Genomic DNA, 15,324 nt, shown 5'->3' on the forward strand with positions numbered 1-15,324 from the left:
TAGTACAGCCATTCTAGAAAACAGTTTGGCAGTTTTATTTTATTTTATTTTATTTATTTATTTTTTAAGGATGACCAGTAAGGGGATCTTAACCCTTGGCTTGGTGTTGTCAGCACTGCACTCTCCCGAGTGAACCACGGGCCGGCCCGAGTTTGGCAGTTTTTAAAACGAATTCAACATGCAACTATTATATGACCCAGCAATTGTACTCTTAGATATTTACCTCAGAGCAATAAAGGCTTATGTTCACATAAAAACCTGTACACAAATGTTTAAAGCGGCTTTATTTGCAATAGCCCCAAACTGGAAACAACCCAGATGTCCTTCAATGGGTGTATAATTACACAAACTGTGGCACATCAGTGCCGTGGACTACTACTCTGCAATAAAATGACTTGGATGAATCGCTGAAGATTACTGAGTGAAAAAAAGCCAATCCCCAAAGATTACATACTTATGATTTCAATTCTACAACATTCTTGAAATGACAAAAGTATAGAAAAGGAGAAGAGATAGTGGTTGCCAGGGGTTAAGGAAGCGGTGGAAGTGGGAGGGCAGTGGGCGTGGCTGTGAAAGGTCAACAGGTGGGATCTTTGTGGTGATGGAAATGTTCCATATCTGACTGTGCCAATGTCAGTATCTGGGTTGTGATATTGTACTGTAGTTTGGCAAGATGTTACCATTGAGAGAAATTAAGTCAAGAGGACTCAGAATCTCTCTGTATCATATCTTACAACTGCATGTGAATCTACAAATATCTCAAAATAAAAAGTTTAAATCAAAAGCTATTTAGATGACAATAGTACAGAAAGAGGGGACTGGGCAAAAATTATGAGGATGAGAGAATGAAGAAGTTTGGGAAATGGCACTCTAGAGAAGATGTCTTTTTACTGTGAAAACTCATTGGCCAAAACTCCTCCAGAGGTTTCTGGTGCCAAAAACAGTTTGCCATGATGGATCATGTGCTGGGGGTTTTATGGGCCGTGGTTTGAAGCAGAGCAGGCGGGGTCAAGTTTGGAAGATGCAGAGGAAGGTCAGGAGGTGGAGGCCCAGGTCAGCTTGGCTGTGGGGACTGGGGTGGCCACCTCTTCCTCTGGCAGGCTGGGGCTGGCGAGTTCAGGCTCAGGGCTGGAGGCTGCTAGGAGGTCACAGTCACCACAGTGACCATCCAGGGAAATTTTCAGGGGGAGGAAAGCACCCCCCTTAGAAGTTCTCTGGGCAAGGCTGAGGCCCAGATGTCTTAGAGGCAGGGGGATATACTCCACGGACGGATGCTGGAGCTCTTGGTCCCTCAGTGTGTTAGGCCTGTCCGTCTGAGAAACCTGGATAATGGCTGGACTTGGAGTATTTGCATTTCTCAGGACTTCAGTTCAGATGTGGCCTTTTGTTGTTTTGTATACAGTATATGGTCTAAAGCAGTGGTTCTCAAATGTTAGCATGCATCAGAATCACCTGGGGGCCTCTTAAAACACAGATTTCTGGGAAACTCCCAGAAATTCTGATTTCATAAGTCTGGGGTGAGTGGGGAATCTGCCTTTCTAAGTTTCAGGGTGATGCCCATGCTTCTCGTCCAGGGACAGCACTTTGAGAACCACCGGGGTGAAAGGTGCAGACCTGAATACCAGAGAGGGGGACGGTTCCTCCCGAGGGAGGGAGGCGCTAGGCGACTTCTTCCCCATCCCTGCCTGGCACAGCTGAGAAGACGTGTGGCTTGTGATTCCCGAAGGGCAGTGACCCTGCGCCTGCACAGGGACTGAGGGGCAGTGACGTGCGGGGAGGGCGGGGGCGGGGGACGGAAGAGGTCGCTGGGTGGCCTCCAATGGGGAGGCTGGGCTGTGGATGGCCCGAGGATGAAGAGGACTGGGGAGCAATGGGTGTGTATGTGATCCCTGAAGAAGTTTGGGGTGGGTGAGATTTGGGGGCTGGGAGCTGATGTGGGGTTCAGCGTTCAGGGGCTGAGAGGCGATGTGAGATTGGGATCTGGGGCCCACGGAGGGTCGGTAGAGCTGAGCCTGGGGAACCAAGGCGACTTGAGGGGAGCAGGGTCGGGGAGCAGGGTCGGGGCCCGGGACGGAAGCGCGTGTCCCGCGGCTCGGAGGAATACGGCGGGGGCCGGGCGCCCGGAGACCGCGCCGGAGGGCGGGGCGGCGGGACCGGGGCGGAGAGGGGAGCACAGCCGAGTCCCATCCCCAGCCGGAGCCGGCGGCCGCGCCTACCTCGCCGTCCCCGCCCGGAGCCCGGCGCCAACGCCGCCCCGCAGTCCCCGCCGGCCGCGCCGTGACGCGGGCATGAGCCTGCCCCGCGGCCCCGCCGAGCAAGCTTCCCCAGCCCGGGCCGCGGCGCCCAGGTAAGTGGGGAGGAGGGGCGCGATGCGGAGAGGGGGACCTAGGCCAGGCCGAGCCCGCGAGACCCTCCGCGACTCCCACCCCTGGGGACCCTCAGTCACTTTCCTACTCTGTGGGGGGCTTCAGAGACCCACCCCCAAAAGCCAGGGCAAGGGCCCTGAAACTGTCCCTGAGGACGCTCCCCCACCCCCGCCAGCTCTCCTCTCCTAGGAGCCCAGGTGGGGACCTGACTTCACCAGCACCCACACATACTCCATCTGGAAAACCCTGGTCCCTGTGCTCCCTGGGCTTGCCATCTGCAAGAGACACAATCCAGCCCATGGCAGACCCCGTCCACGTCCCTGCTGTCCTGCTCCCCCATGGCCTCCTGCCCTCTCAACTCCTCCAAATTCCAAGAATATTTTCTCTACTCTAACTGGCCCCCACTGCCCACCCCCACTTGCAAATGGGGTCCTATCCACAGCTTAAACTTATGGCCAGTTGCCTCCTGTCCTTGAACCTTTCTCTCCCGGCCCCAATGTCCTGTCCACCTTCTCCCCCAGGGCCCCCCAAGGCCCTGGTTCCAGTTAAATGCTTTCACCACAACGGGGCATGAGCTGAAGTTAGGCACCTGGGTGCTGTGGGCAAAGCAGAGTGGAGGGGGCACTGCTGTTGCCGGGGCATTTGGATGGAGGGCTTGGGGTGTGGGAGTCTGATCATCAACGCAGAGAGGGGGCTGGCCTCAGCTCTAGCACGCTCCGCCACAGCACAGGGGCTGGGCTTGCTTACTGTAGATTCTTTCCTGGACCCTTTCAGAAGGATGTGGCTCCAGCGCAGGCCATTCCTGTCCCCTGCCCGGGATGACTCCCAGGAGCTGTGCCCCCTCTCATGCAGATACTTGTCTCTCTGTGCCTAGGTGCTGGTTACTTCTAGCCCTTCCCTCCCTGGCAGGACAGCAGGGCTGGGCATGACCTCACCCAACAATCCCGGCCAAGGTGGGGCCACTGGGCCAGCCTGGACACAATGTCAGCAGCACGCTGTCCCCTGAGGCAGCTTTGAACCAAACTGTGGGTCTTGGGCCCTGCTGGTTGTTCAGGAACAACAATTGGCCAAGACCAGCAGCCCTGGGGCCCAGGAGGTGGAAGCCCGCCGCTGCTCACACATCTCTGGAAGCTGAGCCAGTCCACCAGATGGGTATTGGTAGTGATGGGAGAAAAGATGAGGAGGACAAATCCTGGAGAGAATTATGCATTCAGTCCCCAGATATTGAGCACCTACTCTGCCATTGGGTAGGTGTTGGGTAGGAGCTGTTAGCTAGACAGACGAGGCCTATCAGGGAGCTGACATTCTAGCTGGCTGCCTGTGGCCAAGTAACAAATGAAGATGAAAGAACAAAAAGATCCCATAGTGATGTTTGTGATGAAGACAGTGACACGATGTTATGAGAGAGTTCCTAGTGTGGTTCCTTTGGCCAGGAGGTGACCTTTGAGTTGAGATTGTATGAAGTGGTGGGATGACCCTTCAGACCATGTGAGGGAACAGTTGCAGGCAGGGATCAGCGAGTGCACCAGTCCTGCATGGGAAGGAGTTGGCATGTTGTGGGGTGGTCAGGCGGCTGGGAGAGGACAGAGTGGCAGCGGTATGGGGGCAAGTACCACTTTCCTGGCTTAAGGGGCTGGGTGACTGTGGCTGTTTTGTTGTCCCCTCCTCCTACCCTTCCTCTCTGCCCCGTTGGGTATTTGGTCTGTCTTTACCACTCATCTTGGATGAGACCTGCAGTGTTTTGGGTGGCGGGCCCCTTATGGGGTTTTGCTAGGGGCACTCTCTGCTGGCCCCTGATAACGATCAGCTGAGGGAGAGAGGGCCAGACCAGCAGGCGATGGGAATGTGCTGGAGAGAATCTCACAGATAGGATCTTTGCCATGGGGTGGAGACAGCCAGACAACAGTGAGATAGTGTCCAGGTAAGGCTGTCCCTGAAGCCCTGATAAGATCTGATCTGTCGGGGTTGGGAAGGCCCAGCCAGGCTGGCAGCCGCTGCTGCTCAGTCATTGGTTGCCAGCCTCAGCGAGTAGTGTTGGTTCTGAAGCCAGAGCCTCCAGGCAGAATCCAGGTACAGGGAGAGAATGTTCAGAGTGGCTGCCCCATGGGGCAGGTGGGCAGGGAGGACCCAGCCCCGCCCCTCTGCTGGGCACCAGTGAGTCTCCCTACCCCTTCACCGGACACCTGCCCTGCTGGGGGAGAGGAGCCATTCAGACCTCAGCTCTCTCTGTGAAGGAGCCTGTGGTGGCCTGGCCCAGGGCAGGTACTGTCTCTAGTTGAGCAGCCTTGTTGATGCCAGGCTAGGAGGAAGGATGGGCGCCCTTATTCCCCCACCTCCAATGGAAACTTGAAGGGGCAGCTGGACACCCTGCCTTGCTTTTCTGGGTGTTTAGAGCTCCCAGGCCTCATGCCCAGTGCTGGGGAAGGGCCCAAGACCTCAGGGCCTCTCAAATTAGTGGGCATTCTTCCATGCTGCAGGCCTGTGAGAGGCTGGTGGTGGCTCAGCAGTGATGGTGACAGTGACCCCAGAGGTGGGCAGGGAAGGGACTGCCTCAGCTGCCCTCTGCTTCTTGATGCCCCCTTGGGCCTTCATGAGCCCAGCTTGGGGGCCATCCCTCTTGCTTAACACAGTGTAGTCCCTCTGGGGGATGGGTTGGTTCTGGGTGCCCTTCACTTTGACCATACTGGCTGTCAAATTTGCAGGTCCACCTTTTGGCCCTTCACCCTCCCTCCTGATCTTCACAACCCCCCTTTGCTGTACCTACCATTTTGGGTCCCAGGTTGAGTCTTGCTCTTGAAAACCTCATTAGGGACTGAGTGTAGCCAGGAGTCCCTGTGACTTGGGGCCAGAGTAAGCTACCAAGAATTTGCCACCCAGTCTTCCCCATAAAGGTCACTCTACCCACTGGTTTATTTCGTGGGGCTCTTCTAGGGCCTGGGGTATGGGGCCGGGTGAGGGCCTATGGACAGAAACAGCAGGAGCACTCCTGAGAGCTTGATGGCCACAGTCACTTGGAAGTGCCATTGTGAAGAAGGCCCATGGAGCTGGGAAGGAGCAGGCCTGCACTGAGCAGGTGGAAGGCTGGCTTCTGGTGCTTTCACAGTCCTCACTGGATAGCAGTTCTTAGAAAACAAACAAAAAACAGCCCATGGAGTTTTCAAGGCAGAAACTCTAGGTTCTAAGTGGGTAGGCAGGTTGCTTCATGGATTCATTTTCTCATTCAAAGTAGGTGGATTTACCCTCATGTTTTTACCAACAGAGAAAATGAGTCACAGAGAAGTTAAGTCACTTGCCCAATACTGCATGACCAACTGAATTCATGCTCCTGATTGTGCCACGTCTGGGCTGTCTTGGATGAACCCAGGAGCCCAGTGGCTTCTTGTAGGTGTGTTCTGAAAGGGCCTTCCATGCTGTGGACCCACAGCCAGTGGCCAATCTGACAGTCATCTTAGAGGGGAACTTCAAGGAGCTGGTTCTTGCTCTGGGGACAAGGCCACCCCAAAGTCAGGCAGTGGAGACAGAGCTGGGAAAATAGACCCATCTCTACTGCTATAGCCCAGGTGTGGCAGGGCTGTTTGGAATTAGTGCTAGTGAGGGGACCCAGACTATACAGGAGGAAAGCAGAGCACTTGAATGTGGGAAGGTCTTGGAAACCAGGGAGCTGGGTAGGAAGGGAGTGAATGGGCAGGAGGGGAGCTGAGGGGGCCATCGGGGTGCAAGTGGTATAGGGGAGCATTACCCTCTCTGCCCCTCTTGTTTGCATGTGCTCACTGGGGTTGTCCCATCTGTTCCTTATTAGGGACTCAACAGACAAGCTTCCAGGAGATTAATTAATGCCAAGCTGCTGGCAGATCCAGCAGCATGCCTACCCCAGTGTCCCGTCCTGGCAGCACAGATGCCCAGCTAACCCCAGAAATGCAGCTCCATTCCCACCAGTGATCCTGGAGACACAGGGGCCATGTTGCTGGCACAGCCCTCCCCCTGAGGCTGGATGGCAGAGAAGGCTTAGCTGGTGGCAGGCAGCCAGAAATAGCTGCAGGACATCTCACCCCCAGGCTGGCTTCCATCACCTACTGCAAACTTCTCATTCATCCCTGGCTGTGCCCTGGGCTTGCTGTGTGAACTTAGCCATGTAGCTTACCCTCTCTGGGCAACTTTATTTTCCCATCTATAAAATGAGGGTGTTAGACTGGGGTCATTACTGAGATGCCCCCTAAGTCTGAGTCTTTGTTACCTGATGATCTGCCTTATTTGGAGTGGCCCTGCTGGTACCTTCATTTCCTGCTCCACATTGATCAACCTTGGTGCCCCATGCTCTATGCCCCAGGCCCTGGCAAGTTCTTTCTGTAATTAACTCCTGCCAATGCTCAGGACATGGTGGCACTGCTTGGCTTAGCCTGACCCAGTGGCCTGTTGGGGCCAGGGTCCTGGGCCCCACCCTCACAGACTGGCCCAGTCTTCCCAGCTTCAGGGCCAGGGCGAGGCATCTGCCTCCACAGTGGTCACCTCCAGCAAGCCAGGCACATTCCTCAGTCTTATCTGGGGGCCCGCCCCACTGGACTCTGCCCTCCCACCCAGGAAGCAACACCCAGAGGAACTGCCGAGGAGTTCCAGGGGCTGAAGAGTTCTAGGAGAAGGGCCTGAGTGGGCTTGAGGGGATGGTTCTGAGTCTCCTGCCTGGGGCTGGAGAGAACCAGGTACAGGACAGGGACTGGCAGAGGGATTTGGAGGTCTGCTGAGCTGACACGGCAAATTGTCTTTAACCTTGGGAAGTGTAGGTTTTACTCAGACAGCAGACTCTGGGCCAGCTCCGGGACTCCCCTCCCCCATCTCTGGTAGGCTCTCCCCTGGGGGCTCCTGTGCCTGGGAGGGAGATCTGCCCTTGTCAAGTTGCCCTAAGTCTGCCTCAAAGTTATAACAGGAGATAGGGCCACAGGCCCAAACAGCTGAGGGACAGCAGCTCCTGGGCCCCAGACCAGGGCTCCCAGCCATCTCCCGTCCTTGATCCCCACCTCCATGGTGGAGCTGGAGCCGGAGCCGGAGCCTGTCCTCCCAGGAAGGGGTTAACTGCCAGCCCCAGCCATGAGGGAGGGGACTGGGCTGGACCATTTTCCTGCTGCTGCCTCCACCTCGGTTTTCCTGAATGGTTCTGTCGTCCTGGGGTGAGGAGGGAAGGGAAGGAAGAAGGGCGGAGGGGAGAGGGAGGGAGGGAGGAGTGTGGGAAGAGGAAGGAAAAAAGAGAGCGAGACAGAGAGGGGAAGAGAAAGATGTTACTGCCTCTAATCTCCCTATCATTTTTATTTCCAGCAGGCGCTGGGCGAAGGAGCTGCTAGAACAATGCTGAGGCTGGCTAGGTGAGGAGCAGCCCAGAGCGGCAGCGGGCAGCCCCGACGACAACGGACGGAGCGTGTTGAACAGGTGATCACAGAAGCCGGAAACCGAGGCCACTTGGGCATCCCTCCCCTTGCCTCTGCCAGGACCCAGTGCCCCAAAGACAGTGGGGAAACCATGGCGACCAATTTCAGTGACATTGTCAAGCAAGGCTACGTGAAGATGAAAAGCAGGAAGCTCGGGGTGAGTGAGCCTTGGCGGGGCCCTGCCAGGGATGGGTGCCCGAGGACTCTGTCTGGAGGCATGGTGGGTTGGGGGTGCGCCGGCTGCCAGCATGAATCGTGTGTCTGTGGTCTCGGGGCTTCTCACCAGTGGCTGCCTGGCATGTGCCTGGGCCCGGCTCTGCCTGCTGCATCCCCCACCCCACCAGGGCTCGCTGGCATCCTAGCCACTGGGCCAGCAGTGGTGGTGGCCGATGGGCAGGCGGGTCCCTTGCTATTGTTGAAGTTGTCGCCACAGCAGCAGCAGCAGCAGGAGTGACTGGAAATGCTGGGCTGTGTCTGAGCAGAAGCCCAGCTTCTCACCTTCCCTCCCTCGCCTCCTTCTCATCACCTCGTCTTGTCTCCCATCACCTCTCCTGGCCTCTTTTCTCTTAAATACATCACCCCCCCTGCTTCCGGCTGCTTTCTGCATGTGGGTATTCATCATATTTTGGGTTGTTGTTCTTAATGTTAAAGAAGTGTTTGCAAAGGAAAGTGGTTTGTTGGGGAGGGGGGGGCCCAGAAGCTATTTATGGGGTTTATCAGTAAGAAGTTAGGGCAAATGGCCCATTGCCCTGGGACAGACTCCTTCCCTCCAAGTTGTTGTCAGGTGGCTCTGTGCTTGCTTGATGCTTGGCCCCAAGCTGAGGGCTTTGAGGGGCTACAGAGATGTGGACTTATAGGGCATGTACCCCCCCCGTATGCTCCCAATGGTAAAGACACCCCAGAAGGCATGGGCAGGGGCCCCAGGGACCAACTTAATGATCCTGGTGAGGTTGAGAGAGCTGCCTCCATTCTCTTGCCAATCCTCCTCCCACCTCCAGTGAGAGGTCTGGCAGCTGCCCCCTTCCCAGTATGAAAGAAAGCCCTGGTGACTGGGTGACTGAGATCGCCCAAGTCTTGTGTTTTCCCCAGAACCCTGTCCCTCCTTGTTCCCCACCCCATTGCCTTGATGGGGTGGGGGTGGGATGATCAGACTGCTCAAGGCTTCCTGGCTCAGCCTGAGTGGGGTGGGGGAAGCTGAGGACGGGAGGAGCCAGGATCTGATACCTGGCTTCCCTGCCTGGGTACCAGACAGAGCAGAGCTGGCCTTGGAGAGGGGTGGTTCTTGCCCGTCCTCCCCTCCTGTGGCCCCAAGGGCCCCTGTATGGTGTGTTCTGTCTGGGCAGGGGCCAGTAGCTTCACTGCCAGGTGGGTGATCAATCAAGCAGGGCTGAGCTGATGGGCAATGTTTGGAGTCTTATCTGGATTTGGATGTGTAGCCCAACCTGGGCCCCAGCCTGGTGGAGAATGGGCCTTGGCAGCCATCAGCCACTTCACTCTTCTCCTGAGATGGGGTTTCAGCCCACTGACTCAGAGTAGGAGCACAGAACAAAGACAGAGCCTGAAGCCGGGCTAGGGAGGTTAAGGCAGCAGGGGCCCAGCTTCTAACATCGCTCCTTATTCCTATGGCTCCAGACCTAGAAGTCTCCAGGGGTCAGCTAGGCTGAGGCCCTGTCCAGGGCAGAGCTTGCCGGGAAGGCACTGGCCACAGAGGCAGCCTCTTGGGTTTAGTCTCAGACCTGTTCTAGAAGGAGACCTGAGCACCCAAGTAGCCAACAAGTGGGCACAGCCAGGGGAAGGGGTTGGGAAGTGGGGTGTGGCCAGGCCCCGTCTGTGGTCCACCCCCATGCAGGGAATTCAGCTTCTTTCTGCAGACCTGAATCTCACTTCCTCTGATGTGAGGGGCTGCAGTCACCCCCAGGCAAAGAGCTCAGGAGCCGAACCTCCTACCTGCCAGGACCTTCCTCCCGTGGCAGAGCTGTCAGAGTGTTTCTGAAGCACTGATCAAAGACCTGTGAGAAGTGGGAAGGAGGGCTCTTGAGCACCGAAGCTCCCTGGGGCTGCGTGAGTGTGTAGCCTGTAACCAGGCAACCAGCGTGCTCAGGCACCCAGGACTTCTGCCCCTGCTGCTGCAGGCTGCATGGAACCCAACCTGACAGGGTGTATCTGGGTCGGCAGCATTCATTCATCCATCCATCCATTCATTCACTGTCCCTTAAATGGTCATTCACTTGTCTGGAAGAGCTCTGTTAACGAGGCTACCAGGATATGAGTGAGGATTCTGAGATTAAAATACAGTTTCTGCCTTAAAGGAACTCTGCAGCTGAGAGCTAAGGGCGGCTATGGTTTAGATAGATAAGCCAGAGGCTAACGGGGGTCCCAGACAGGAGTCAGAAACGGCCTGGCTCTGAGTGGCTTAGAGGGCATGGGGATTTGAGATTGGGACTCCTAGGCCCACTGCATCCTGTGAACCTTTCTGCCAAGGACCTGGCATACCCATGGTAGAGTAGGGCTGAGGAGGGGGCAGGGCCTTGGGGTTGTGGCCCAGAGGTCTCCCTTGCCTGCTCTGCTCTGGACCACCCCTCAGCCTTCCTACTGTTTGCCAGTAAGAGGAAATCCAGAAATGCTTGGGGAACAGGCTCTGCCAGGCTTTTGGAGTGCTTGCTGAATGGAGTAGGTAAACCCCAGTCACAGACTTTGGGCTGCAAGAGAGCCTGAGGCAGGAGAGAGGGGCTGTGGAAGGAAGAGTCCACAGCTCAGGCAGGTGTCTGGGGCCACCCCTCAAGGTGCCTGATAGGCTAGTTTGTCCCTTTAACCCTAGCGAATGGTCACTTCCTCACCCCTTGGCTCCTTGCCCCTCAAGAGGAGTCCACGAAGCAATAGAGAATTTAGGCGGTTTAAGTCACAGGGCATTGACAGTGGTTGGGACAAGGAGAGAACACACCATGCTGTGGGGGTAACCCTGGGTCCTTAGCTCTGCCCCTTTACCTCTGAGAGCCTCTGGTTTCCCAGCTGGAATAGAGAGGTAACTCTGCTCCTTATACTCTAGGGTTGGTAAGAGGATGAAAAGAGAGGGTGAGTGAAAGCTCCTGGAGACAAGGTGGGGGACTGGTATTGCCAGCATCAAGAGCCCTCATCTGGCTCTGAGAACGAGGCTGGCAGCGGGCAAGGGTCTAATCCCTGTGTCTAGGAGATTCCCTTTGCTGTGCTGGTGCTACTGGAGTCCTGGCCAGAACAGCACGTACAGTGGACTACAAGGATCGGCTCTGGATCTAGACAGCCTGTTTTAAATACCAGCTCTGCCATTTATTAGCTGTTACTTAACTTTTTGGTGCCTCAGTTTCCCATCTATAAAATGGGGATGATAACAGAACCAACCTCAAGAGTGACCCTGAAACTGAAGAGTGCTAATAACAAAGTGCATGAATAGAAAGCACAGTACATGTTAGCTACTTACATTAAACTCAGAGCTGTGCTCACAGTAAACGGTAACTCAGGAGAGCACCCTCTGTGGAACAGCTTTTTGGAACCAGCCAAGAAATGACTACCTTTTCAATACGGGGAGGGGGCCTTCCCCACAGGGAGTTGTCACTGCTGGAGACTATCATCCCCAGGTTTGCTCCAGGACTGGGGCTCAATGGAAGGTTGTGTGGCACTGCCCTCTGTGGCAGGCAGGGGTAACTGCAGGGCCATGTTGGATAGGGTGGGAGTGGTCCAGGGAGGCCTGATCCCGTCATCTTGCTCCACAGATCTACCGGAGGTGCTGGCTGGTGTTCCGGAAATCCTCCAGCAAGGGGCCCCAGCGGCTGGAGAAGTATCCAGATGAGAAGTCAGTGTGCCTCCGAGGCTGCCCCAAGGTGAGGGGGCCTGGGTTCCTCCAACCTATAAGCAAAGATGATTTGCTGAATCCTGAGGTCCAAGAGCATACCCCCTCCTGGGGTGGCAGAGCTGTGGGGAATGCAGAGTGACATGCTCCAGCATGGCTAAGTCCCTTGTGGATGCTGTCCTAGGTGACCGAAATCAGCAATGTCAAGTGTGTCACGAGGCTCCCCAAGGAGACCAAACGGCAGGCAGTTGCCATTATATTCACCGACGACTCAGCGCGTACCTTCACGTGTGACTCAGGTGAGGTGCCAGCATGCAGGCCTCCATCTGGCTTCCCCTGGACTGGTCGTGGTCAGCCGTCCAGCCAGAAAGAGGGAGAGCAGGGCTAACCCTGGCTGGAGATGATGATGTGTGTGGGGTTGGGGGGTGCCTATGAGGGAGCAGGCCCCCAGGATTGAGGTGGGGCAGGCAGGCAGAATCTGCATGGTGGGATAACGGAGGCTGATGCAGATGGGTTGGCTGCGGGGTTACCTGAGTTGGCAGCATGATGAGGTATGATTTTCTCCAGAGCTGGAGGCGGAGGAGTGGTACAAGACGCTCTCTGTGGAGTGTCTGGGGTCACGGCTCAACGACATCAGTCTGGGAGAGCCCGACCTCCTGGCCCCAGGGGTGCAGTGCGAGCAGACAGGTGAGGCCTGGCCGTGGGGGTGGGGAGAGGGAAGAGGCCCCCATCTCAGGCAGCTCTGGCTCATTTGTCCTCTCCTGCTCCAGACCGCTTCAATGTCTTCCTGCTGCCCTGCCCCAACCTGGATGTGTATGGCGAGTGCAAGCTGCAGATCACCCATGAGAACATCTACCTCTGGGACATCCACAACCCCCGCGTGAAGCTTGTCTCATGGCCCCTCTGCTCATTGCGCCGCTATGGCCGGGATGCCACACGCTTTACCTTCGAGGCTGGCAGGTAGGACCCTCTCACCTCCCCACCCCTATCCTGCCATGGACATGATGGTGGCTTCCATTCACTGTGTCAGGCACTGTGCTTTATTTATTAGCATAGCAATCCGAAGGGGAATGTAATATTCCCATTTTACAGATGAAGAACTCAAGGCTCAGAGAAGTAAATTGCCCATGGCAGGAAGATCAAATGAAGCTGTTTACCAAGTCAAACTGCTTGGGCTCAAATCAAATGCTGGCATTGGTACATACCAGCCATGTAATTGTAGACTGAAGCCTCGGTCTCCTCATCTGTCAAATAGGGGACAGTAAAAGTACCTAACCTCATAGAATTATGGTGAGGACTGGATATCCCTTAGCTTGAACTCTGGAGTCAGCTTGCCTAGACTTAAACTCTGTTTAATCCTCTTATAACATTGGTTGAGTTACTATTCTTCTGTATGCCTCAGTTTCCTCATGTGTAAAATGGTTTGAGAAAATGCATAATAATGAGGAAACTATTAACGGTGCATAGACGAGAAGGTGGTGGTGGTTGTGAAAACAGAATGGGTTAATTCTTGTAAAGCATTTAGACAACCATCTGGCACACAGAAAACACTCAGCACATTTGTACTGTGTGGTCAGACTTCCAGACCACAGCCCTGCCTGTTCCCCAGAGGGCGTGGGGTGTAGCCACAGCTTGTGATACGGGAGAGCCTGACCAAACACATGCACAGGAGTGGTGGGGTCCCCACCACCTTGCCCTCCGTGCCACCTATGTCTCCAGGATGTGCGACGCTGGGGAAGGGCTCTACACGTTCCAGACACAGGAGGGGGAACAGATTTACCAACGGGTCCACAGTGCCACCCTGGCCATTGCCGAGCAGCACAAGCGGGTCCTGCTGGAGATGGAGAAGAATGTGAGGGTGAGGCAGTGGACATCAGTCCAGGGTACATGGGAGGTGGGTGGGCAGACAGGCCCAGGAGCCTGGGGTCTGCCAGCTAAGTCTCTAGTTACTGTATACACAGTACAGGCAGGCAGGGTCTTGGGCTGGCTGCTCAGGGATAATGTAAGCCACTGCCCCCAGAGCTAATGGGAGGGACCCTCTTCTCTGCCCCCCCAGCTGCTGAACAAGGGCACGGAACATTACTCATATCCCTGCACACCCACTACCATGCTGCCCCGCAGTGCCTACTGGCACCACATCACAGGTTCCCAGAACATTGCTGAAGCCTCCAGCTATGCCGGTGAGTTGCTGCTGTGCCCCAGCCCCACCTGCCAGAAGGCTCTGTGGAGGATAAGGCCTACTGGGCAGGGGTCTTTCCACTTGGATCTGTGTTATGAGCCTGCTTCTGTACCCACAGGTGAGGGGTATGGGGCAGCCCAGGCCAGCTCAGAAACGGACCTCCTCAACAGGTTCATCCTGCTAAAGCCAAAGTCCAGCCAGGGGGACAGCAGCGAAGCCAAAACTCCATCCCAGTGACAACAGGGTTGGCACACACTGATGACTGCTGGGGGCCACCAGTTGCAGGGCTGACTGCAGTGTACCGTGGACAGCCTCAAGGGGCCGTTGGCCAAGAGCCTGGAGAAAGGGAGCAAGCTGTCCCTTCCTTGCCCCCAAGGGTGAGGCTGGACCAAGGCAAAGGGCTGGCCACATCACCTGAGCATGTGTGAGGGGCTAGAGCTACCGTGGAACTATATACTGTTAATGATTTTAATATATATGGCTTATGACATATTCTACATTAATGAGATTTCCCCCTCTATCCCTCCCTGCCAACACATACACATTTTTTAATCCCGTGACTGAGCCATGGTCAAGGATGTTGTTGAGTATGAGGGCAGTTGTTTCCCTGTCCTTCATGGTACAGCCCTCCTGCTGCCAGGGCCAGAGAAAATGGACAATCAGAACTCAAGGCTGGTACTCTGACCACTGGCTTTTCCCAAGCAGACCAGGGGCCAAGACAGCAGGTGGCTCCTCGGTTCCTCTGGGCCTAAAGTGGCACCGGAAGGATCGACTTCCACTGTGCCATCTGGCAGCCTTGAACTTGGGAGTTTTAGGCAGAGGTGACATCTGGTTGATGCCTCAGGTGAAAATCTGGTTTTAAAATGTAACTTCTGCACAGGCTTCTTCCTGCTTAGTAGGCTGAGAAGACGCCCTCAGGGTGGGGGTGCTGATTACCTTGGCCAAGTGGAGGATAGCTAGAGCTCGTTCCTGCCCAGGGCCAGGCCAGGAGGGAAGGCCGCAGCAGGGCTGCTGTGGGGAGCACCCCTGCTGCCCCCTCACTGACCAGGGGTGGGCAATGCCCCACCAGAGGGAGCCCCTCTGCCCTGTGTTTGGCCACCCTATGGCCAGCCAAAAGCACTCAGAAACCAAGACCTTCCCATTTCCTCCTCCCCACATGGTGCTGAGGCTCCCTGCTGAAACGCAATTAAAGCAATTGATTTTCTAGTGCTGGTATTTATGACTACCATGCAGAAGGGCTATCTTTCTATTCACATCAAACCTTTAGTTGTTCGGTTTTTTTGTTTTTGTTTTTAATACTTTAGGGTTCTGATTTGTGGGAATAGACCTTGTAAATAACCACTATTCAAGTTGTGGCAGGATAAAGCAAAAGGCCCCCTCCCAAAGAAGCCCTAGAGCCAGGGAGGTGGCGCAGCCAGCTTAGCTCTGAACGTGACCCAGGAATGATCACACAGAGGAATAAGCTAGCCTAAAGAGGGGAACTGGGCTCCAAAGGCCTTGGGGTGGGGGTGGGGGATGGGGAGGCAGAGCTGGCTGGCT

General features: G+C 55.6%; 1 protein-coding gene across 3 annotated transcripts; it reads left to right on the forward strand.

Annotated features, from left to right (window-relative positions):
* The first annotated feature begins 7,775 nt into the window (after positions 1–7,775).
* DOK4 (docking protein 4) lies at positions 7,776–15,319 on the forward strand. 3 transcript variants are annotated; one of them, XM_063111996.1, is made up of 8 exons: positions 7,776–7,940; positions 11,530–11,637; positions 11,791–11,905; positions 12,174–12,293; positions 12,377–12,566; positions 13,326–13,464; positions 13,663–13,786; positions 13,904–15,319. In XM_063111996.1, exons 1-8 carry the CDS (start codon positions 7,875–7,877, stop codon positions 14,020–14,022), a joined length of 981 nt encoding a protein of 326 aa, XP_062968066.1. In that variant the 5' UTR covers positions 7,776–7,874; the 3' UTR covers positions 14,023–15,319. The 3 variants fall into 3 exon arrangements, with proteins under 3 accessions (XP_062968066.1, XP_062968067.1, XP_062968065.1); XM_063111997.1 differs by having other exon boundaries at positions 13,326–13,458; XM_063111995.1 differs by having other exon boundaries at positions 13,663–15,319.
* Positions 15,320–15,324: the final 5 nt, after the last annotated feature.

This window comes from Cynocephalus volans, chromosome 10, assembly GCF_027409185.1.
Source record: "Cynocephalus volans isolate mCynVol1 chromosome 10, mCynVol1.pri, whole genome shotgun sequence".
Lineage (NCBI taxonomy): Eukaryota > Metazoa > Chordata > Mammalia > Dermoptera > Cynocephalidae > Cynocephalus > Cynocephalus volans.